Below are 26312 nucleotides of genomic sequence, written 5' to 3' on the forward strand. Positions count from 1 at the left end.
ACACACTCTTCCCTAGTGCAAATGGATCATTCTCCAAGATGGACCATATCTTAGGTCACAAAACAAGTCTCAATAAATTTAAAATACTGAAATCATACAATGTATCTCCTCTGACCACAATGGAATGAAACCAGAAATCAATAACAGAGGGAGAAATATAGACAGACAAATATGTGGAGATAAAGCAATGCACTCAATTAAACAATTAGGTTAAAGAGGAAATCACAAGGGAAATTAGGAAATATCTTGAGGGGAATGAAAATGAAAACATAACATATCAAAACTTATGGGATGGGGAAGCAGCTGTGGCTTGATCGGTTGGGCTCCTGTCTACCATATGGGAAGGTCCTGGGTTTGTGTCCCAGGGGCCTCCTTGTGAAGGCAGGCTCGCCCGCGCTCCGTGGAGAGCTGTTGGGCCCATGCGCCATGGAGAGCTGGTGCAGCAAGATGACGCAATGAAGGGAGACAAGCAGATACAGGAAAAAGGGGCAGCAAATGGACACAGAGAAGAGACAGCAGAGAAAGGAGCAAGCTGCAAGGTGGGGATATAATTAAATAAATGAATCTTTAAAAATAAAAAAATTAAAAAATTATGGGATGCAGCAGAGGCTGAGCTAGGAAGGAATGTTATAGCTCTAAAAGCTTACATTAAAAAAGAAGAAAGAGGGGAGTGGACATACCTCAGTGGTTAAGTGCCTGCTTCGCATGTATGACGTCCTTGGTTCAATTGAAGGTGCCTCCTTAAAAAAAAAACACACACAAAAACAAAGAGATGAAAAAAAAAAAAAAGGAAGAAAGATGTCAAATCAGAGACCTAACCTCAAAATTGAAGGAACTAGGAAAAGAAAAGCAAACTAAATCCAAAGTGAGAAGGAAGGAAATTAGTTTAGAGGGGAGATAAATGAAATAGAAAACTGAAAATTGAGAAATCAACAAAACCACAAGCTGGTTCTTTGGAAAGATTATTAAAATTAACAAAACTTTTAGCTTGACTGAAGAAGAAAAAAAGAGAGAAGATAAAAATAACTAAAATCAGAAACAGAAAAGGGACATTACTACTGACCCCACAGAAATAAAAAGGACTATAAAAGGATACTATGAACTGGGTCAACAAATTAGATAACCCAGATGAAATGGACAAATTCCTAGAGAAATACAAACTACCTACACTGATTCAAGAAGTAAGGGATCTCAACAAATCAGTAACTAGTAAATGGATGAAATCAGTAATCAAAAATCTACGAAGAACGAAAAGCCCAGGGTCAGATGACTTTGCTGATGAATTTTACCAAATATTTCAAGAATTAAAATCAATCTTGCTCAAACTTCCAAAAAGTTCAAGAGGAGGGAACAATCCCTAATTCATTCTACAAGGCTAACATCACTCTCATATCAAAGCCAGATATAAATACCACAAGAAAATTAAGACCAATGTCTCTTATGAACATATAAGAATATCATATATCCTTACATAAAAAAATCTTCAACAATATACTAGCAAACAGAATCCAACAGCACAAAAAAAGAATTACACATGACAAGTGGGATTTAACCCAGGTATATAAGAGTGGTTCAACACAAGCAAATCATTTAATGTAATATACCACATTAACAGAATGAAGGAAAATAACTATATGATCATCTCAATTGATGCAGAAAGGCATTTGATAAAATTCAGCACCCCTTCTTGGTAAAAAGCACTGCAAAAACTAGGAAGAGAAAGGAACTTCAACATGGCAAAGGGCATATATGAAAGTTACACAGGGGAGTGGATGTGACTCAAGCTGTTGAGCACCTGCTTCCCACATAGGAGGTCCTGGGTTCAGTTCCCGATGCCTCCTAAAACAACCACCACCACAACAATAAGAAACAACAATAAGCAGACAAATGAAAAAAAAAAACCAACTCAGGGGAGCCAACATGGTTCAGTGGTTGTGTGCCAGCTCCCTAATGAGAGTTGTGTTTTTTGTTTGTCTGTTTTTGTTTTTAGGAGAGAGACTGGGGATTGAACAGGTGCTCAACCACTTGAGCTACATCCTCTCTAATGGCTAACTGATTTTTAAAAATAAGTACTGGGAAGTGGACTTGGCCCAATGGATAGGGCGTCCGCCTACCATATGGGAGGTTCGCGGTTCAAACCCCGGGCCTCCTTGACCCACGTGGAGCTGGCCCACGCGCAGTGCTGATGCACACAAGGAGTGCCCTGCCACACAGGGGTGTCCCCCATGTAGGGGAGCCCCACGCACAAGGAGTGCGCCCCGTAAGGAGAGCTGCCCAGCATGAAAGAAAGTGCAGCCTGCCCAAGAATGGCGCTGCATACGTGGAGAGCTGACACAACAAGATGATGCAACAAAAAGAAACACAGATTCCCAGTGCCGCTGATAAGGATAGAAGCAGTCACAGAAGACTACATAGTGAATGGACACAGAGAGCAAACAACTGGGGAGGGGGGAGGGATGGGAAGGAGAGAGAAATAAATTAAATTAAATTAAAAATCTTAAAAAAAGTATTATTTTAATTACCACTTTTTTTAAACGTTTATTTTATGTTTATTGTTTATTGCTCCCCACTCCCTCACTGTTTGCACCACTTCCTCACTGTTTGCACTTGCCGTGTGTGTTTGCCTCGTTTCTTTAGGCGGTATCAGGAACGAACCCGGGACCTCCAATGAGGGAGGGAGGCACCTAATCACTAGAGTCACCTCTGTTCCCTGCTTTGTTATATTTCTCATCGTGTTTTTCTTCTTGTGTCTCTTGTTGCATCGTCTTGTTGTGTCAGTTTGCCACACCTGCCCGTCATGTCAGCTCGCTGTCTTCTTTAGAAGGTACTGGGAACCGAACCAGGGACCTTCCAGGTGGTAGATGGAAGCTCAGTCACTTGAATCACAGACCACTCAATTGCGACAGAACAGTCTCTTCAACAAATGGTGCCGGGAAAACTGGATTTCTATATGCAAAAGTTTAAAGGTGGATCCCTGCCTCACATGATATTAAAAAAAAAAATCAATTAAAAATGGATCAAAGACCTAAATAGAAGAATCAGCACTATAAAACTCCTAGAGGAAAAGGTAAGGAACTATCTTTAGGACTATCTGTTAGGCAATGGTTTCTTAAGACTTTATACCCAAAGCACAAACAACAAAAGGGAAAAATGGGGCATTGAAATTAAAAAACTTTCGTGCAAAGGACTTTATCATGAAAGTAAGGCAATAACCTACACAAGTGAAAGTATTTGGAAACCACTATTTCATAAGGATTTAATATCCAGAATACATAAATCCTACAACTTAACAACAAACAGACAACTCAAATTTTAAAATGGGCAGAAGACTTGCATAGAAATTTCTTCGAAGATAATACACAGATGGTCAAAATGCACATGAAAAGATGCCCAACAACATTAGCCAATAGTGAAATGTAAATCAAAATGAGATACCATTTCACACTCAATATACCATAGCTACTATTAAGAAAAAAAGGAAAGTTACAAGTGTGGGAGAGGATGTGGAGAAACAGGAAACTCATACATTGTTGGTGGAAATGCAAAATAGTGCAGATGCTATGGAAATTGGTTTGGCAGTTCCTTGGAAAGTTAAGTATAGAATTACCATATGACCTGGCAATTCCATTTTTGGGTATATACCAAAAATAATTACAAGCAGGGACTCAGACATTTGTACACCAAGGTTCTCGGTGGCATTATTCACAACTGCCAAAAGAGAGAAGCAACCCAAGTACCCATCAACAGATGAATGGGTAAACAAAATATGGTATATATACACAATAGAATATTATTCAGCTGTAAAAAGGAATGAAGTTCTGATACATTTGAAAATATGGATGAATTCTGAAGACATGTTAAGTGAAATAAGCCAGACATGAAAGAATATTCTATAATCTCACTGATAAGAAATAATCCAAATAATCAAACTCATAGAGTCAAAATCTAGAATATAGGTTACCAGGGGACAGGAATAGGGAGTGGATGCTTAAATTACAGTTTCTACTTGGGATGATGGAAAAGCTTTGGTAATGGATGGTGGTGATGGCAGCATAACATTGTGAATGTGATTAACAGCAATGAATTATATATTTGAATGGGTCAAAAGGGGATATTTTAGGTTGTGTATATGTTACTAGAATGAAAATTTAAAAACAAAGAAACAGAACTGTAGAACACAGTGAACCCTACTGTAAGTAATGGACTACTTAATAGTACAATTATAAAAGCGTTCTTTCACGAATTGTAACAGATGTACTACACTAAAGCAAGGTGTTTTTTTTTTTTTTGCAAGGTGTTATTAATAACAGGGTGGCATATGGGAACTCTGTATTTTCTGCATGATTTTTCTGTAAACATACAACTTCTCTAATTTAAAAAAATGGGAAAAATAATATGGTGGTATATGAGAATTCTGCTTAAAAAAAATCAATTTTATTGAAATATATTAATAAAGCATAAATCCATCCAATGGTATTTGGTATAATCACAAAGTTGTGCCGTCATCCCTTCAATCACTTTTAGAACATTTTCATTATTCCAATAATAATATTAAAAAACAAAAAAACAAACAAACCTCATCATCTATCAATTTCTCTATGCTTCCCCCACTGCATAGAGCTACTATTCTGCTTCCTTCTCTCTAGTTTATTTTTATCATATTTTGTAAAAACAGTAATATATGCACTATCACCTATATTTGTATTTTGCATGAGGTTTCACTATGTTATATAGTCCCATGTTTCATCTTTTAGCTTTCCTTCTAGTAATATACATGTCCTTAGACTTTCCCTTTCAACTACTGTCATATCCATATAATAGCTCTGGTAGTCACAATGGTGCTCTCACCATTTCCATTTATTTCCAAAGACAACCTTTCAACCAATTCTGCACAGATTAACCATCAGCTTTCTATTCTCTATCCTCACTCCATTTTCTGGTGACCTATATTCAAATTATTAATTTCATTAGTTTACACAATATATTTAGTTCACAGTAATGCAATCATACAGTATTTGTCCTTTTGTGTTTTGCTTGCTTCACTCAACATAATGTCCTCCAGGTTCATCCATGCTGTCATAGGCTTCACGACTTCATTTCTTCTTACCACTGCATAATATTCCATCATGTGTTTGTACCTTAATTTGATTATCCATTCATCAGTTGATGGACACTTGGGTTGTTTCCTCCTTTTGACAATCATGAATAGTGACACTATGAACATTGGTGTGCAGATGTCTATTTGTATCACTGCTCTCAGTTCTTCTGGGTATATACCTAATAATGATATTGCTGGATAATATAGCAAGTCCACATTCAAGCTCCTTTGGAACTGCCAAACATTCCTCCACAGTGCCTGTACCATTCTACATTCCCACCAACAGTGAATGAGTTTTTTATGGTGGCCAAACTTATAGGTATGAAATGACGTATCTCATTGAAGTTTTGATTTGCATTTTCCTAGTCACTAGTGATAGTGAACATTTTTCATGTGTTTCTTCACCAATTGTAGTTCTTTGGACAGTAGTTGTCTTTACAAGACTTTTTGCCCATTTTTTAATCAGGTAGTTTGTCTTTTTATTGTTGAGCTGTATGATTTCTTTATATAGCATAGATATTATTAAACCCTTATCCAATATGTGATTGCCAAATATTTTCTTCCAATGAGTCGGCTGACTTTTCACTCTTTTAACAAAGCCCTCTGAGGTACAAAAGTGTTCAATTTTGAGGTCCCATTTATCTATTTTTTCTTTTGCTCATGATTTGGGTGTAGTATAAGAAACTATTGCATACCAGAAGATAGTGAAAATGTTTTTCTACATTTTCTTCTAGGAGTTTTACGGTTGTTGCTTTTAGATTAATATTTAGGTCCTTGATCCATTTTGAATCAACTTTTGTACAAGATATGAGATAAGGGTCCTCTTTCTTTCCTTTGGATATGGCAATCTGGTTCTCTCAGTATCATTTACTGAATAGATTGTTCTGGCCCAGCCGGGTGGGCTTAAGAGCGTTGTCAAAAATCTGTTGGCTACAGATATGAGGGTCTATTTTTGAGTTCTTGATTCAGTTCCATTGGTCAATCTGTCTGTCTTGATGCCAGTACCATGCTGTTTTTCCCACTGTAGCTAAGCAATATACTTTAAAGTCAGGGAACTCTATATTTTTTGCATGATTTTTCCATAAATCCACAACTTCTCTAATAAAAGATAAAACAAGTCAACAAAAATTAAAGCCAAGTCAAAGCAATATAAATGGCAAGGGAAGAGACAGGTCTCTTAACCTCCAATAACTACATAAACAGAAAATCTGGGAGCCTATCATTTTATTCATTAGCTTAAAAGCACTGTACTATGCACCGGAGTAAATTTTTAAAAAATACATATACACATATATATACAAAAAAGAAAAAAGCAGAGAGACAGAGACAGAAAGTGGTAAGTGGTTGTCTAGGGCTGGGGGGTGGGGAATTGAGGGGTGATAGCTAAAGGACACGGTTTCTTTCTGGGGTGATGAAAATAGTCTAAACTTATTGTGGTGATGGGTGCACAACTCTATATATTAAAAACTACTGAACTGTACACTAAAACAGATGAACTGCAAGGTATGTGAATTCTATCTAAATAAAGCTGTTATTTTTTAAAAGGGGGAGAAAAGAAAGACTGGTAGTAGCCACAGGGTCAAAAAAGAGATATTTTAGAGTAGGTTTTAGTTCAGTTAAAGAGCAGCAGATAATTACTTAATGATTAGAATAGCTATTTCTAAAATTGTCTGGACTCTCAAATTCTAGGAATATCATGAGGCATATGTAATAAGATGTACCAAGACAACTACTGAAAATGTAAATACTGCTTTCTTTCTGTTTATAGGGGAAATTTTGACTTAACTGAGGGACTCTGCACATGTAAGAGTCATACCCCTTCTCTTCCAAATTCAAGCTCCCAGCCGGGGTTCCCCATCCCATCCCCACCTGTCAGTCTTTCCAAGGTCCTAGTTTATTCAATGACGACCTATTTTCCATTCACATCCCTTTTTAGGGGTTCTTTCCTCTCCTAAGCACTGAAAAATGCTTAGTACCTCTAATCTTTTAATCTGCATCTTGCTCTAATACCATTTAGCAGAATATTAAGAGCACAGTTAGGGAAGTGGATGTGGCTCAAGCATTGGGCTCCCGTCTACCATATGGGAGGCCCTGGGTTCGATTCCCGGGGTCTCCTGGTGAAGGCAAGCTGGCCTGCACTGTGGAGAGCCAATTGCCCACACTGCAGAGAGCTGACGGCCCTGGTGCAGCAAAATGACACAAGAAAGGGAGACAAACAGACACAGAAGAACGCACAGTGAATGGACACAGTGAATGGACACAGTGAGCACAAGTGGCAAGGGGAGGGAGGAATAAATTAAGTAAATCTTGAGGGAAAAAAAGGGGCACAGCTAGACTTAGTTTCAATCCTGGTACCTTTGCTTAAAGGCAGTGTGTTCACAGCAAATTACTTAACATCCCAAAGCTCTGGTTTCTCATCTAATAAAAAGGAGGGAGGGAGTAAGAGCCACTTCCTGGGGTGGTTACCAAGCATTTCACTACCACCTGATAACTGTTCTTAAAGTTTAGTTAATCTTCTTCCTTCCCTTTCCAATACAGCTTTAGAATGTTAACTGTAATATAGTAAAAACTTGGTTATTATTGACAGCACTGACAACAGGAATATAAAGTCATACATGAATGTGAACCAAATATATAAAGTTTTCTAGCAGTCACATTTATTTTTTATTTTTATTTTTTGTTTAGCAGTCACATTTAAAATAAAAAGAAACAGGTAAAGTTAACAATAAATTTTATATAACCAATACATTATCATCTCAACATGTAATCAATATAAAAAATATTAAGAGAAAGAAGGTAGGGGCTCCACCTTAATCAAGATGGCAAAGTGAGAAGCTTCAGGCTCTGACCTCCACAGAAGCTTTGGACAACCAGCAAGAACTGGCATAAGCATCTTCCTCAAAGCTCCAGAAAATAAAGGACTGCAGTAAAGGGCAAGGGCTGGATCAACAAAAAGGCTAAGTAAAATCAACAGGATCTCCTGGAGCCCTGGTTGGCTCATCCCCAACTAGCAGAGCAACCCTTGGGCATCTACTGGGAATATGTATGTCTGGCTCAATCTGTCTAGTGGTGACCTGAGAGACTCACTATCCCAGAACTTGTCCTGTATGTAGAAGGCAGCTACAAGAGCTCTCCTACAGAACACCGTGGGAGAGCAGTCAAATGGCTGCCTGGGGAAAGGGATTGCTAGCTGTGGGACAGTGCAGTGGCCTGGACTGTGAGGAAGTTGTTTCCTAGGAAAGAGGGGACATTTATATCTGTATAAACAAGTGGCAAATATGTCTTTCAGGGAGCAGGTATAGTTTTGTGGTTGAGCACCTGCTTCTCATGTACAAGGTCTCAGGTTCAATCCCCGGTACCTACTCCCTCAAAAAAAAAAAAAAAAAGACATGGCGGCGGACTTGGCCCAGTGGTTAGGGCGTCTGTCTACCACATGGGAGGTCCGTGGTTCAAACCCCGGCCCTCCTTGACCCATGTGGAGCTGGCCCATGCACAGTGCTGATGTGCACAAGGAGTGCCCTGCCACGCAGGAGTGTCCCCCGCGTAGGGGAGCCCCACGCGCAAGGAGTGAACCCTGTAAGGAGAGTCGCCCAGCGCGAAAGAAAGTGCAACCTGCCCAGGAATGGTGCTGCACACATGGAGAGCTGACACAGCAAGATGACACAACAAAAAGAAACACAGATTCCCGTGACGCTGACAACAAGAGAAAGCGGACAAAGAAGATGCAGCAAATAGACACAGAGAACAGAAAATCGGGATGGGGGGGAGGGGAGAGAAATAAATAAATAAATAAATCTTAAAAAAAAAAAAAAAGACATTCACAGATAAATTAGAGCTGAGAGACTTCATCACCTCTAGACCAGCCCCCAAGAAATGCTAAAGGGAGTTCTGCAGGCTGAAAGGAAAGGACCCTAGACAACTGATGGAAATCACATGAAGAAATAAAGATCTCCAGGAGAGATAATGACATGGATAAATATAAATACCAGTAGTATAATATTTGGGGTTTATAACTCTGCATTTTACTTCCTATAGGATCTAAAAGGCAAATGTAATGATAAATCAGTGTTTTTAGACTCATAAGATATAAGCATGCAATTTGTGACAAGAACTATATAGAGGTGGGGAAGACAAAGAGGTATAGGAACATAATTTTAATATATTATTGAGGTTACTTTGGTATCAAAGCAAACAATATTGTTATAAATTTAGGATGTTGGGAAACGGACTTTGGCCCAGTGGTTAGGGCGTCCGTCTACCACATGGGAGGTCCGTGGTTCAAACCCCGGGCCTCCTTGACCCGTGTGGAGCTGGCCCATGCGCAGTGCTGATGCGCGCAAGGAGTGTCGCGCCACGCAGGGGTGTCCCCCGCGTAGGGGAGCCCCACGCGCAAGGAGTGTGCCCCCGTAAGGAGAGCCGCCCCAGCGCGAAGGAAAGTGCAGCCTGCCCAGGAATGGCACCGCCCACACTTCCCGTGCCGCTGACGACAACAGAAGCGGACAAAGAAACAAGACGCAGCAAAAAGACACAGAAAACAGACAACCAGGAGACGGGAGGGGAATTAAATAAATAAAAATAAATCTTAAAAAAAAATAAATAAATAAAAATAAAATGAATTTAGGATGTTAAATTTAAGCCCCATGGTAACCAAAAAGAAAATAGAAAAACATATACAGAAAGAAATGAGAAGGGTCTCAAAATGGTATAATACGAAAAATCAAATAAATATGAGAGTAGGTACTAATGGAAGAAATGTGGGACAAAAAAGACAAAAGACTTACAAAGACCAGATAGCAAAATAAAGAAGAAAGCACTGCTCTACCAGTAGTTACTTTAAATCAGGGGTTCTTAACAAGGGGTCTATAAGGTTGAACTGAAATTCAAAAAACATTATTCTTGTGGGGATGTGTTGGTGTGGGTGTGATATATTTATTAAATAATACACAATACAGTGTAGTCTGTATAAGGGGTCCATGCTTTTCACCTGACTGACAAAGGGATCTGTGGAGCAAAAAAGATTAAGAATCCCTGCTTTAAATGTAAATGATTTTAACCCTCCAGTCAAAAGGCAGAGAGTGGCACAATGGATAAAAAAGCATGATAACACTATATGGTGTTTACACGGGACACCTTAAATTCAAAGACACAAGTAGGCTGAAAGCGAAAGGATAGAAAAGATATGTACCATGCAAACAGTAAACAACAGAGAGCTGGAGCTATAATAATATCATAAAGTAGACTTTAAGTCAAAAATCACAATGAGGGACAAAGACATGAGGTCACTGTATAATGATAAATTCAACAAGACATAATTATTGTAAATATATATGCATCTAATGGGAGAGCTTCAAAATATATGAAACAAGTATTGATAGATTTGAAGGTAGAAACAGTATCATATTATAGTAGGATATTTCAATACACCACTTGCAATAATGAACAAAAGATCTAGACAGATGATGCAGGGAAATAAAAGACCTGAATGATATTATAAACCAAGTAGATCTAACAATCATATACAGCATACTCACCCCAAAGCAGCACAATACACATTTCTCTCTAGTGCACTGGATCATTTTCCAGGATAGATGAAATGCTGGTTACAAAATAAATTTCAATAAGTGCAGAAATAGTGAAATCATACCATGTATCTTCTAGGATCACAAATGAATGACGCTAGAAGTCAAAAGTAGTGCGAATGGAAAAAGGATTTAGCTCAACTGATAGAGCATCTGCCTACCATATAGGAGGTCCAGGGTTCAAACCCAGGGCCTCCTGACCTGTGTGGTGAGCTGGCCCACATGCTGTGCTGATGCGTGCAAGGAGTGCTGTGCCATGCAGGCGTGTCCCCCGCATAGGGGAGGCACTTGCGGAGCGCGCCCCACAAGAGAGCTGCCTGGCGTGAGAAAAGCGTGGCCTGCCCAGAAGTGGCGCCTCATACAGGGAAAGCTGATGCAGCAAGATGACGCAACAAAAAGAGACAGAGTCCCAGTGCTGCTGACAAGAAAGGAAGCATGCATAGAAGAACACACAGTGGATGGACACACAGAGCAGACCACCGGGGAAAGGGAGAGAGAGGAAAAAAAAAGAGTAGTAGGAAAATGGGAAATTCACAAATATATGGAAATCAGACAATGTTCTAGTGGTGGTTTGAAGTTATATGCACCCAGAAAAAAAAGTTCTTAAATTTAATCCATTCATATGGGTGTAAATCCATTGACAGTAGACCTTTTGATGAGACTACATCAGTTAAAGTATGATCCACCTCATTCAGGATGGATCTTAATTCTATTACTGGAGTCCTTTATAAATGGAATTAATACAGAGAAAGAGCAAGAAAGAGAGAGAGCGCCATGAAAGAAACTAAAATCAACAAAACTAGGAAGAGAAGTGAGAGACCAGCAGAGGACGCCATGTGCCTTGTCATGTGAAAGGAGCCAAGGGTTGCAGGCAGCTGGTCTTTAGGAAGAAAGCAGTGCCTTGATGATACCTTGACTTGGACACTTTTCTGCCCTCAAGCTAATAAATTCCCATAGTTAAGCCGAACCATTTCATCACATTTGCTTCAGCAGCCTAGGAAACTAAAACAGTATTTAAATAACCAATAGGACAAAGAAGAACTCACAAAGGAAATTAGGAAATATCTTGAGGCAAATGGAAACAAAACCACAACTCACTAAAACTTACAGGATGAAGGAGAAGCAATGCTGAGAGGAAATGTATAGCTCTAAACGCTTACATTAAAAAAGAAGAAATCTCAAGAGAGAGACCTAACCTAACAACTGGAGGATCTAGAAAAAGAAGAGCAAACTAAACCCCAAAGAGAAAGTAAAACATGAAGATTAGAATGGAGATCAATGAAATAGGAGAATAAAATAACAATATAATCAATACCACCAAAAGTTGGTTCTTTGAATCATCCATAAAATTGAACCTTTATCTGGACTGATAAAGAAAAAAAGAGGAGGGCACCAATAACTCAACCAGAAATGAAAACTTTACTACTGACCCCAAAGAAATAAAAGGGATTATAAGAGGATGCTATGAACAACTGTACACCAAAAATTAGATGACCTAGATTAGAAACACACAAACTACCTACACTGACCCAAGAAGAAACAGAAGATCGCAACAGGCCAATATCAAGTAAAGAGATTGAATCCGTAACCAAAAATGTCCAAATAAAGAAAAGCCCAGGACCACATGGCTTCATGGGTGAATTTTACCAAGCATTTCAAGATGTATTAACACCAATCTTTCTCAACCTCTTTCAAAAGTTTGAAAAGGAGGGAACAAATATTTCCTAAATCATTCTAGGAGGCAAATGCCATCACATAGGAAAACTAGATAATGATACCACATGCAAAGAAAATTAAACACCAATACCCCTTATGAATATAGATACAAAAATCTGCTACAAAATACTACTATTCCAAATGCCATAGTACATTAAAAGAGTTATACACCATAATCAAGTGGGATTTATCTATGGCATGCAAGAGTGGCTCAATATAAGAAAATCACATGAATAGAATAAAGTGAAAAAACAGCTTGATTATTTCAATGGTTGCTGAAGAGGTATTTGACAAAATTCAGTTCCTCTTCTTGATACAAATACTGAAAAAAACTAGGAATAGGAGGGAACTTACTCAACATAACAACAGGAATATATGAAAAACGCATCATTAACATCATACTCAATGGGCTGAAAGTTTTCCTTTTGAGATCACGAACAAGACAAGGATTCATACTGTCACCACTGAAATTCAACAGGGCACTGGAAGTTCTAGTCAGGGCAATTAGGCAAGAAATAGAAAAGGCATCCAAATAGGAAACGAAGAAGGAAAACTTCCTCTATTTGAGGATAACATGATCTTATATACAGAAAATCTTGAAAATCTACAACAAATCTACTAAAGCTAATAAATGATTTCAGCAAAGTGGTGGAGTATAAGATCAACATGCAAAAATTAGTAGTTTCTTTTATTTTTATTTATTTCTCTCCCCTTCCCCCCGGCCCCCCTCTTCCACTGTCTGCTCTCTGAGTCCATTCGCTGTGTGTTCTGTGTCTGCTTGCATTCTTGTTAGGTGGCACTGGGAATCTGTGCCTTTTTTTTTTTTTTTTTGTGGTGTCATCTTGCTGCGTCAGTTCTCCATGTGTGAGACACCATTCCTGGGCGGGCTGCGCTCTTTTTGTGCAGGGCGGCTCTCCTTGCGGGGCGCACTCCTTGCACATGGCAGCACTGCACATGGGCCAGCTCACCACATGGGCCAGGAGATCCTGGGTATCAAACCCTGGACCTCCTATATGGTGGGTGGACGCTCTATCAATTGAGCCACATCTGCTTCCCAGTAGTTTCTATATACTAGTAATGAATAACATAAAGAAAGCAAGAGAAAACCCATTTATAATAGGAACTAAAAGCTTTAAATATTGAAGAAGTAAATTTAAGCAAGACTGTAAAGGAATTATACCTGGAAAATTACAAAACATTGCTAAAAGAAATCAAAGAAGATCTAAATAAATGGAAGGATGTTCCATGCTTATGGGTTAGAAGACTAAATATTCCAAGATTTCAATTCTACCAAAGCAATTCACAAGTGCAACACAGTCTCAACAAAAGTTCCAACAGCCTTCTTTGCGAAAATAGAAAAGTCAATGACTAAATTCATATGGAAGGGTAAGGGACCCCAAATAGCCAAAAACATCTTGGAAAAAAGAAAGAAGAAAGAAGCTGGAGGTTCTCAAAACATCCAATTTTAAAAATTATTGCAAAGCCTCAGTAATCAAAACAGCATGGTACTGGCCCAAAGACAGACATAAAAACCAATGGAATTTAATTTGAAAGTTCAGAAATAAACATATCTATATGGCCAATTAATTTTATTTATTTACTCATTTATTTGCAAACTGATTTTTGAAAAGGGTTGCAAGTCCACTTGGTAGGGAAAGAACAGGCTTTTCAACAAATGATGTTGGGAAGATTGGACAGCCATATGAAAATATTGAATGTGGACCCCTACCTCATACCATATACAAAAATTAACTCAAAATGGATCAAAAACCCAAATATAAGAACCAGAGTCCTAGAAGAAAACAAAAGGAAGCATCTTCAGGACCTTGGTTTTAGGTAATGGTTTCTTAGACGTTACACCAAAAGCATAAATAACAAAAGAAAACATAAATAGGACTTCATTATGAAAATAAAAAGACAACCTACACAAGGGAAAAAAACATTTGGAAACACAGGTGATGGTTAAGTTCATGTGTTAACTTGGCCAGGTGTTAGTGTCCTGTAGTTTGGTTAAGCAAGCACTGGACTGACTGTTGCTGTAAGGACATTTCATGGACTTAAATCATCACTAAGTTGATTGCATCTATGGCTGATTACATATACAATTAATAGAGACTGCCTCCAACAATGAGAGAACTCTCATAGAATCAGTTGAAAGCTTTAAAAGAGGAAGTGATTATTTCAGTAGTCAGAGAAGAGAATTTCCATCTGACTTCAGCCAGCCAGTCTCCTGGGGAAATCATTGGAATTTCCAGCTTGCAGTCTGCCCTACGGAAAATGGGCTTGTGTATCCTCATAGTGGCGTAAGACATTTTTAATAAAAATCTCCTAATATTTACCGATATCTCCTGTCAGTTGTTTCCTTAGAGAACCCTGTCTAAAACAGATTTTGGTACCAAGAGAGTGGAATGCTGCTATTGCAAATACCAAAAATGTGGAAACGGCTGTGGAATTGGGTAATAGGTAAAGGCTGGAAGAATTGTGAGCTTTTTGACAGAAAAGGCCCACATGGGTTTGAAAAGACTGTTGGTAAAAATACAGATCATAAGATACTTCTGATGAGGCTTAAAAATGATAAAATGTGTTACTGGAAACTAGAAAATGACCCTTGTTTTAAAGTGGCAGACAACTTGGCAAAATTCAGTTCTGATGTCAAATGGAAGGCAGAATTTGAGTAATGAAGTTAGATATTTAGCTGAGATTTCAAAGTTAAATGTGGAAAGTACAAGCCTGGTTTCTCTTCTCCTTGTAGTTTATATTAATGTGAGAGGAAAGAAATAAGCTGAGAACTCTATTCCTGGGAACAAAGAAACTAGAAATTAAAGGTTGGGAAAAATTCTGAGCTTCCTGAAAATGAATCCCCAGAGAATAGAGCTCCATGTGAAGGTTTAACTGAACACGGAACTAGTAAGCCATTTCAGTGCAAGTAAGGATTGGAAATGCAGTTATCCAGAAAGGATTTGCTGAAAGTTGTTTTGTCTGATGGTTTAAACCCCTGTACTACATGTGAAACCTACAAGTATTTTCGCAAGATTTGTATCATGGCCAGCCTGGACTAAAAGGGACAGGAAAGGGACAGACTGAAGGGGAAATCACTTTGAAGGCAGGACCATGGAAGCTGAGGTCTAGACCAAAGACATCCTCTTGGGCCAAGAAAGCGAGCCCACCCTTGTGTTTAAGAAGGGTGAATATGCCCCAGCACCTGGAGAGGGCAGGCCTGTTGTTCAGGAAGAATGCCACTGCCCAAGTCTTCAGAGAGGGTGGAGCATATTCCCTGGGGAATGCGAAGGGTCTGGCCATCACCCAAGTGTTCTCAGAGGCTGGAGCCTTCCCTCAGTGTTCAGGGAGAGCACCGCTTAGCAGCGTGGAGCTCCAGCCCCTCCGGCCTGAGGACAAAACATCATTCCATAGATAACTCTCAGACCCTGACATTTACCTGAAATGAATGTTTGGGACCCCTATTTTCTTTCTAATGTCTCTCCATGGAAATGGGAGTGCTTTCTCTATGCCTTTCCCTTCTTTGTATATTGGAAGTAGATAATCTGTTCTCTAGGTCTCACAGGTCCACAGATGGAGGGAAACTGTGCCCCAGGACAGACCATACCTACAAATGATTTTGACGAGACTTTGTACTTAGCATTGTTACTGAAATGACCTAAGGCTTTCGGGATAATGTAATGGAATACATGTGTTTTGCACATGGAAAGATAGGTCTTTTTGAATTTCAGAGGGTGGAGTGTGGTGCTTTGGAACTGTACGCACCCCCAGAAAACCATGTTCTTAAGTGTAATCCATTCCTGTGGGTGTAAACCTATTATAAATAAGAGCTTCTGATGAGGTTACTTCAGTTAAGGTATGGCCCAGGGTGGGTCTTAATCCACTTATTTGAATCCTTTATGAGACAATGAAATTCAGACAAAGAGAGAAAGCCACAGAAGCAAGAAACTGAAAGCCACAAAACCTAAAAGAGAGAGACCAGCAGACACTGCTATGTGCCTTGCCAAGTGGCAGAGGACCCAAGGGTTGCTGGTAGCCAGTATTCAAGAAGAATGTATTGCCCTGTGATGTCTTGAATTGGACATTCAGACATCCTCAAACTGTAAGCTAATAAATTCCCATTGTTATAAAAAAAACAACAACCCATTTCTTGGTATCTGCTTTGAGCAGATAACACCACATAATGTATAAACTTGTAATCTGTGACAAGAACTACATGAAGGTGTGGGGGGGGGTAGAGAGGAGGGAGGAACAGAGAGATTTAGGAATATGGTTTGTATATCTTACTGAAGTTCTCATCAAAGCAAAGAAACTGTTACAGATTTAGAATGTTAAATTTAAGTCCCAAGGTAACTACAAAGAAAATATTAAAGAATATGCAAGCTCATAGAGACAGAAATTAAGAGTACAGGTTGCCAGGTGAATGGAAAGTTAATACAAAATGGGATGTAGGGTTTGTGTTTGGGAAGATGAAAATGTTTTAGTGATGGAAAGTGGTAAAGACACCACAATACAGTGAATGTGAATTATCCCATGGTATAGTATGCTTGGGAATGGTTGAGATGGGAATATTTATGTTGTGTATATGTTCTCACAAAGAAAGAGAGGGAAAGAGAGGGAGGAAAAGAGAGAGTGGAAGAGGGAGGGAGGAAGAAAGAAAAAGCAATTTAAGGGACAGTGACAATTAAAGGTAATACATCATCCTGGACAGGATGTAACAAGGGAGGAGAGAAGGCACAAAAGGAAGTTATTGGAACATATGAAAAAAATTGGAATATACATTGTAAGCATCAATATTAAATTTCTTGAACTTGATAACTCCACTTAAGATGGATACATAAGTGAATATCCTTGTTCTTAGGAAATGTGCACAGCAGTTTTAAGTGTTCAAGAAGTATGATGGATACAACCTATACTGAAGTGTTCTGAAAATGGATCCACAAGTAGTCTGTCAGACAGACAGATACATGTACTGATAGACTGATGGATAGACAGAATGATTTAGCAAATGTGACACAGCGTTAAAATTGGCAAATCTGGGTATCTTAGGGTATGTTGGAGTTCTCCATAAGGAGTTTGTATTGCTTTTTTTAACTTGTGGTAAGTTTGAAAGTATTTCAAAATAAAAAGTGGAAAAAAAAAAAATAGAAAAGACAAGTACTCATGAGAATCTGGGTCTAGCTCTCCTGGGTATCCTGTCCTTAGGTTGAAAAGATGGTCCAGTAGAAGTGGAGATTTTGGTGATGACAGCCTAACTCTTGCGTTATGCTGCTTCAATTTGGCTCAGATGCCCTCCACATTTGATGCAGAGCTATCATTCCGGGCCCACCTTCTACCAGTTTCCAAGGGTCTCCTTTTTCATTCCTTCTGTGCTGGGTCTCCTGTTTCTTGTATCGCCAGTTGTCCTTTATCTCAATCTACTCTTTCAATTTTATACAGTATCTCCCAGTGGCTTCATAGAAGGTGTATGTAACAGTTAAAATACTGTCTTTTTGCTTCCTATATTGCTACTGTAAGTTCAAAGACATTTTATTGATATATGACCCAGTATCTTCTCTCAAATTATTTTATTAATTGTTTCCTACTCTCTGTTTTCACTTTCTGTAATTTCTGCTATTCCTATGTTGGACCTCCTACACTGGTCCTCTAATTTTCTTTACTCTTCTATTTTCCATCTGCTTGTCTTTCTTTACTTTTTAGGAGATTTACTCATTCCTTTCATATGTGTATTTCATATATATAATACTTCATAAATATTTGAATTTCCAAATTCTTGCTTCCTGAATTTTTTTTTCAATTCTTGTTTCATGGATACAGCATATTCTCTTATCTTGCTCACTGACATCCCATTGGCCCAAGCAAGTCATATAGTCAAGACCAAAATCGAGGTCTGAGTAAATGTGTGCTGTCTACTATGAGACCATGCCAAGGGTACGTGTGTATAATATGACCTAGAGAGTGAAGAACTGAAACCAACTGCTTAACATACTCCAACAAGCTAAAAGGCAGGACTGATTCCCATCAATAATAGTGAATCATTTCAGCAAGAGCAGAGAAAAGCACAGGAGAGGGGTGGGGAGATCAGTAGGGAGGGAGACATATAGTTAATAAGTACCCCAAGTAATTCTGATACACATACCCCTGTGGCACAGTTATCTCTGACTGAAAATCACTGGTCTATGCTGCATAATGTATTAACTAACAATTTGTTTCTAAAAGAATTTCTAATTTTTATAAAGTTCTTTCCCATATATGATCTTACTGGCAGCGCAGAAAGATAAAGAGTTTTCTTTGGCTCTTTATCTTAGCTTGAATTCTGGGTCTGCCACTTAGTTGGCAGATTAACCTCTGAGTCTCAGGTTCCTTACATGTAAAACTAAGCATAACAACACCTATTTTATTGAGGCTACGTGAGGATCAAATTACAGCATATTTAGAGTCTGGTCCTTTTCAAAATTTTCTTTTGACAAATCCTCCCCTGACTAGCTAGGCCATTCATACCAATGCAGACTTGCTAGATGCCATGATCCCAAGACAGGCACATCACATATAAGCAGAAGAGTCAGCTGAATGCATAAGGCCAAAATGGCTGCCCTTCACACACAGCAGACCACCTCCAGCCAGCCCAGGGCTCACCTAATGGAAAAGTCCTGATAGCACTGGATACTGCTAGAAAAAGTTCTGATATCAGCAACACTCAGAAACTTTGCTTTCCAAACAAGGAAGAGACAGTTATGGAATTTTGGCTTTAACCTACCCTATTTCTCTTACCTTGGAACCCAACCCCAGAGCCTAAATGCCTTGGCTGGATTTCCTGTTGGAGGTAAAATTTTTCTACTCAGCTTTCAATCTTTGGTCTCTTAAAGTATATATATATATATAATTTTCCCCCCATCTTTAGTGCTTTTTAAAGAGGAGCCTAGAACAGAGAATAACTGTTATGCCTAATGTCACACAATTACTTTAGGCTCAAATTGTCACCACATTCAGGTTTTTTTACTCTTGGCCCATATTAGCTTCATCCCTTCTGCATGCAAATACGCAATTATCCCAGCTTTCTTCTGCTCATTACAAGCACCCTCTTTCCCTGAGACACAGGGACTACTGTCTTAAATCTATCAACTCCATTTCTGAAATGGCCCTAGCCTATGGCCATACAGCAACTTCTGATTAAGAGCTCCTTCTACAAGATTATGGAATTATAACTATCAAGAGTCACTGAACAATCACTTGCTGGATGCCAAATATGTGGTAGGTATGACGCTAGGCTCCTGGTCTTGCTCACAAGTTGCTTATAGTCCAGTGGGGAAAAGCAAAATGCACTAATCAATGCTCAATGTGATGGTTGTTCTGACAGAGGTTAAGCTCTTAGCTCAATTTGAGGAGGGGCTTGGGAAAGGATCCTGGAAGAGATGACATATGAGCAAAGCTCTAAATGTTGAGGGGGTGCCAGACATTATGGCACCACACTGGGGGAAAGGTATACATGGGAAGGTACCAAGGCAAGAGAAACCAGGCCATTTTCAAAGAAGTTTATTGTAGTTTGATATGGTTATGAATTCCAAAAATGGATATTGGATTATGTTTGTAATCTGGTCTGTACCTGGGTGTGATTGAGTTATAATTAGGGCTTTGACTGGGCCACTTCATTAGGGCATTGAGTCCCCACCCCTTGATGGGTGGGGATTCATAGATAAAAGGCATGGCAAAGGACAGAGTTAAGGGTTTTTGATATGGAGTTTGATGCTGAAACCTTAAGCTGGAGCCCTGGGAAGTTTACAGAGGAAAGAGAAGTAAGCCCTGGGAAGAAAGGAACCTTGAACCCAGAGAGAAGCAACACCCTGGAAGGGAAACCCAGGAAGCCTGAACCCTCACAGCTGTCAGCAGCCATCTTGCTCCAACATGCAAAAATAGACTTTGGTGAGGGAAGTAAGTTATGCTTTATGGCCTGGTATCTGTAAGCTCCTACCCCAAATAAATACCCTTTATAAAAACCAATCAATTTCTGGTATTTTGCATTAGGACCCCTTTGGCTGACTACATGCATTCAAATTATTTCTGAGATCTTGGAATGTCTCACATGGACTTCACTCCCAAGGTACCAAATGTCGCCCTAACAACATGCTGCTACACCAGGCCTCTTCTCTTTGCTCCATCATAGAGGTCTCCTTCAAAGAGCTGTATACATTTTTTGATTAGTTGAGGATGGAAGAGTGACATCTTTAAATGAAAAATTATCACGACTCATGTTTGCCACTCTATGGCATATCTGAATTCAAAACATACCACTATGATTCCCCCCCACCCCAGCCCCCCAAGCAAAAAAAAAAAAAAAAAAATCATCCCAACCCACAGGCCAAACTTCGGTACTTTAAGGGCTCAAGGCAGCAATCACAAAATCAGGATAGCGCTTATCTCTGAGGATAGGTAGAAAGGGGATGCAGGAGTTTCTAGGGAGTGCTGAGTGCTTTGTCAAACTTTAATGTGCATATAAATCACCTAGAGATCTTGGTAAAATGTGGATTCAGACGCAGAAGTGAGGCGCGGGAGCTAAGGTTCAGCACTTTTAAACCTTCCAGGTGAAGCAGATTCTGCGGTCTGGGGACCACACTTTGAGTACCATGGTCCTCAAGTATCCGTACTGTTGTTTCCCAACTGCTTCACCAGGCCCAGTTCAGCCTTGTCCTACAGTTCTAAGTTGTCAAAGTGTGGGATCAAAGTTCAATCAGATGCCCCTTGATAAGTGTTCTAGTCCCATGCATACCATTATAGTAAAGGATCAGTGAAATCCTAAATAAAACTGTTCAGGGAAGCAGTTTCCAGGTTCGGTTCCCAGTGCCTCCTAGAGAAGATGAGCAAGACCGCAAGCTGACCACACCGGCTCGCATGGGGAGTTGATGCAACAAGATGACTCAACAAGGAAACAAAGTGAGAGGCACAACAAAGCAGGGAGCAGAGGTGGCTCAAGCAATTGAGCGCCTCTCTCCCACATGGGAGGTCCTGGGTTAGGTTCTTGGTGCCTCCTAAAGAGAACACAAGCAGACACAGAAAGTGCACAAGGAATGGACACAGAGAGTAGACAACAAGCGCAAACAACCAAACAACGGGGGTGGGGGGGTGGGGAGAGAAATAAATCAATCTCTGAAAAAAGAAGAAAACCGCTCAAATTAGTTTAATCCAGTGACGCCCGAAGAGTCCTAGAACTCTTTAAACAGGCCATGTAATTAGAGTTCCATGGAACACCCTTTGGGAAAAGTATCTGGCAAAAATTTTTAAGACACAACTTAAAATTCATGTTTTTAAAGCTTTCCAAACCCACCTCAAGAGGCACTCCTTCCCCAATATTTCCACAGACTCTGTAGTTCTTAGCACTGCTTTTCAATTACCTGTTTTCAGTTGGCTCCCCAACTAGTCTATGTAAGATAGGCTCAGTACCTACCACAATGCCTGGCTCCTAGCAAAAGCTCTGTATTAGTTGAACACATGACCAAATCAATGCCAGGTTTCTACTCTGGATGGCTGGCTTAGAGAAAATATTCAAAAGGACTATAAGATTTGGTAGGAAAGTGGGAGAATCCCTTTTGGACATGTGGGAAATCAATGTGAAAATACCCAGTAGTCAGTTGGAAATATGGATCTGAACCTCAGAAAAGAGATCTAACAGAATCTTTTTTTCCCCCTTTTTTTCTCAAATGTTATATTAAAAAATATACCCCCCACCCCTTCACCCCACTCCTCCCACATCAACAACCTCTTTCATCATCATGGCACATTCATTGCATTTGATGAATACATTTTGGAGCACTGTTGCACCACATGGATAGTATCTTATAGGTGAACGTTAAAGCCATGAAGGAATCAGTGATATTACCCAGGAAAATAATACAGAGTGAAAAAAGTAAAGGATGTACGGCAATAATCCAGGAAACACCAATTTTCAAAAACTGCAAAGTGCAGTATGTGCAGAGAAAGTGCTTAAATAAAATACCTAGGAGTTCCCCTCAACTCTTCTCTCTCACTCCACTTCCAATCCATCTAACGCATCACCGAGTCCTGTCACAGGTACCTCCACGAGCTAGCCAGAACCCATCTATCTCCTTCTCCACCATCATTACGCAGTCCCAGCCCCAGCATCTTCGTGGGGCCGAGACCACTGCAAAGACCTCTTAACTGCATCCACCCTTGCTCACATCATCCCAGGGCATCCTTCACCAAAGAGAGAGAATGATCTTTATAAAATCAGATCACATCATAAGTCTGTTTAAAATCCTGCTCTTCCCTCCCTTTGCACTTTTCTGGCCCTTGCTTACAGACCTCCCATACCAACTGTCTCCTTGCCCTGAATGCCACACTGCACTTCCTCCTGTTCTTACTGCAACCTAGGAAAGTTCTTGCCTCAGAGATTTTGTGACTGTGGTTCCCTCTAGCCAGAATGCTCCTTCCTGAGACTGTGACGGCTGACAGCTTCTTGTCAAGACAGACCATCTTATCTAAAACTACTACTGTCAGTTACTCGGTGTCACATTATTCCTTTTTAAATTTTTTCCTAGTATTTATTATGACATAAAATTCAATTTAAAATGGTCAATCTTCTCTTTCTCCACAAGAATAGGATATTAGTTTGTCTTGCTCCCTGCTGTATCCCTAGAATACTCTCTAGCCCACAGGAGGCACTCAAATATTTGCTGCATAAATTAATAAGGGAAAGTAGAATGAAGACTTAGAAGAAACAGTCAGAAAGCCGAAAAGAAAATTTAAAAAAAGATAGCAGCTAAGAGAATAGTCTTAAGAAGGAGGAAGTCAAGAAGGATGATGACTAAGAGCCAGTGAATTAGGCAATTCCAGAAGAACCTGAGAGGTAGAAGGCAGATTGCAGTGGGCTAATCAGGAAATGGAAGGCTGAAGTGGAAAGGGCAAAGGGAGCACAGAATGGAATAGCAGTCTGAGAGGAAGACAAGATGGAGGAAAGCTTTCATCACTGTGGAGAATATTTGCTTATGTTTTTAGCCTGAAGGGATGACCACCGGAAAAGGAGATACTGAAGATAAAGAAAAGGAAGTGCTAACACAAGGTCCCAGGTGTCATGGGAAGAAATGGGACCCTAAAGCTGCAAAGTGTTCCTTTAAAACAAACTATCCTGCATAATTACAGTACTCTTTTAAGTATTTCCCACTGTCTACTTTTTTTTATGGACAGAAACATCTACTCTTGGGAAATAATTTCAGAATTTATTTGCATGAGTCTTACATAAGTTTTCGCTACAAAATCATCATCAAAATTCTGCACAACCTTCTTGCTCTTAGAAGGTCCACACTGGAGCGTTCAGAGGTAAAGAGTCACGATAGGTGCAGCTTACTCTCAGGTAGTACAGAGAAGAAAAATTTGAGAGTGAAAGAGAGAAAGGGAGAAAGTGCAACGATAAAGCAAATGGGGCACAAAGCTGGCAATGGGTGACTGAATCTGGGTAAAGGGTACGCAGGTGTTCTTTGCACTCTTTGTAGAGCTTTTATGTTTGAAAGTATTTCCAAATAAAAAGTTTACAAAAAAAAAGAGGAGAAATTTTGCACACCTGAAACTAAATAGGGAGAGCAACTTCCAGTATAAATAGATGGCACGCAGTTGTCCAATTTCTTTGTCAACCACCACCACAACTGAAGAATAAGATTCTCTCTGCTAAGCAGAAAAGTGCAACAAAGGTTGATTAAGGAACTGAGCTTAACTTTCACAGCATTTTACCAAAAGAAATGTTCAAGCTACTGCAAAAGACTATTTTTATTTCCCAAATAACTGACTCTATACACTGGCAGGATAACTCTCCATAATCTATGTAGCATCTCTAATAAAAAGTCAATCCGGTTACTAGATTTTTTTTTTTTTAAAGAGCACATGTAGTATAAAGAAAATCTATTAGGGTCATCCCTTGACAATGAGAATAGGAAAAGGAATCTGCAGCCCTGTTCCTGATTCACCTCTAATGGAATAGGCAGATAATGGTTAAGATTTTGCTGTGTTGAAATATTCTAGGAAAGAGAAAAAAAAAGAAAAAAAAAACCTATAGAAGATGAAATCTATTAACAAATTTTGTCCCTTTTCAGTTGTACAAAGGGTTTGTTGATGGAATCGGTTATGAAATGTTTGCCTATCAATACTAAAGTACATCTGTGGAAAAAAGCAAGAACTAAGAACTTTATTTAAGGGATATTAAATGGGTATCATAAGGAGTTGTTAAAAAGAACAATGGTTAAGAGGCACCTTCCCCTCTCCATCTCTGCAAAAAGCTGTGCTCTGTGCCAAATCACAAAGTCAAGGACTCCCTCTCTGAACCGAATGAACCGCAACAACTGAAAATGCCACTGTTTTCTTAGTGATACTATCTTCCATTTCACCAACTTCATTCCAAGGCCAAGGAACTCAGCTAAAAAAACTTGTGCACAAGTTTTTTCCTAGCAGAGACGGGAACCGCAACTTCAATTCTAAAATTTAAACTCACAGAACATCACCATCCCAGGGCTCACAGAATGGAGGAATAAAATATGGATTAAGTGGACTTACTGATATCTACTATAAACCTTTTGTGACTACTAATAGAAGAAATTGTATCATTGATGGGGACAAAGTGGCCACAGTAGTTGCTGAGAGCAGGGAGAGGGAAGAAGAGATGTGATGTGGGGGCATTTTGGGGACTTTGGAGTTGTCCTAAATGATATTGCAGGGACAGATGCTGGACATTATATATCCTGCCATAACCCAATGAATGTACTAGGGGAGAGTGTGAACTACAGAGTAAACTATTATCCATGTGGTGCAGCAGTGCCCCAAAATGTGTTCACTGAGTGCAATGAGTGTGCCACAATGATGGGGGGGGGGTTGTTAGTGTGGGAGGAGTGGGGTGGGGGGATAGGGGGTATACAAGAACCTCTTATGTTTTTTATGATGTAACTTTTGTGATGTATGTATCTTCAAAAAAATACAATTTACAAAAATGATGGGGGTGGGGGGTGCTTTATATGGGAACCTTTTATGTTTTTTAATTTAACATTCTATGTGATCTATTAACTTTAATAAAAATTAAAAAAAATATTTTAACCAGGAAAAAACAAAACAAAAAAAATTTAAACTCACAAATATATGGGTCAAGGTATAATGTAAAGGTATAAAGTCAAAATATAATGTAAATACACCAACATAACATGGCACATCTGATGATGTGGCTCTGAAGCACAGATGAATGACAAGTCAGAATCAAGTTCTAACACACTCAGAACTCATTTCTTTCCAAACAGCATCCCCTTTTCTCCCCAGCAATTCAAGACTAAAAAAAAATCATATACAGCCTATTTTTTACCAGAACTTTAAAAAGAAATTTAATCACTACTAACCTACTTTCCAGGAGGTGTTCAAGGTGTGTACAAAACTGAGATTTTCAATGCAAGGTACTGGTGGTGGGGTGATACATGGGAGCCCTGTATGATGTTATTATATGTGTTTGTTTTGTAAGTTGACAGTGTTTACTATACACTTACTGCTTATGTATGTTAATGTATGAATGACATACTTCAATAAAATTTTTCTAATGAAAATAAAAAACTAGGATTTTTTCAAATCCCATTACAGACTTAAATAGAAATAACAATGCACTCCTCTTTCAGGCTTTCCTTAAAACAAGAGTTATTAGTAAAGGCAGCTCATGAAGTTAAGCCATTTTGCTTTGAGGATAGAGAATAGGAGGACAGATATCCAAGTACTACCAACAACTAAAAAATATCGATCACTCAACACGTGCCGAGGCTCTATGATGTGCACCGTCCTGAGTCAAAGGCCCTCCCTGCCTCCAAGAGCTTACAGTCTAGTTGGCTAGACATGACCCAAAGGAGTATGTGACCATGTGCTAAAAATAAATGGCCTAGACAATACATTTGCTA

At 39.3% G+C, this 26312-nt stretch overlaps 1 protein-coding gene across 2 annotated transcripts in view; it reads right to left on the reverse strand.

Moving 5' to 3' along the window:
• Positions 1-26312, reverse strand: part of MAML1 (mastermind like transcriptional coactivator 1) — a 53706-nt gene that overhangs the window by 25330 nt on the left and 2064 nt on the right. Inside the window, exon 2 of one of the 2 annotated variants that reach the window (XM_023591304.3) lies at positions 681-740. The exons of the other annotated variant lie outside the window; for it this stretch is intronic. Coding sequence (XP_023447072.2) covers positions 681-740 — 60 coding nt within the window. The remainder of the gene's footprint in view (positions 1-680; positions 741-26312) is intronic. 2 annotated transcript variants of the gene reach the window in all.

The sequence above is a fragment of the Dasypus novemcinctus genome, chromosome 2 (assembly GCF_030445035.2).
Source record: "Dasypus novemcinctus isolate mDasNov1 chromosome 2, mDasNov1.1.hap2, whole genome shotgun sequence".
In the NCBI taxonomy this organism is placed as follows: Eukaryota; Metazoa; Chordata; class Mammalia; order Cingulata; family Dasypodidae; genus Dasypus; species Dasypus novemcinctus.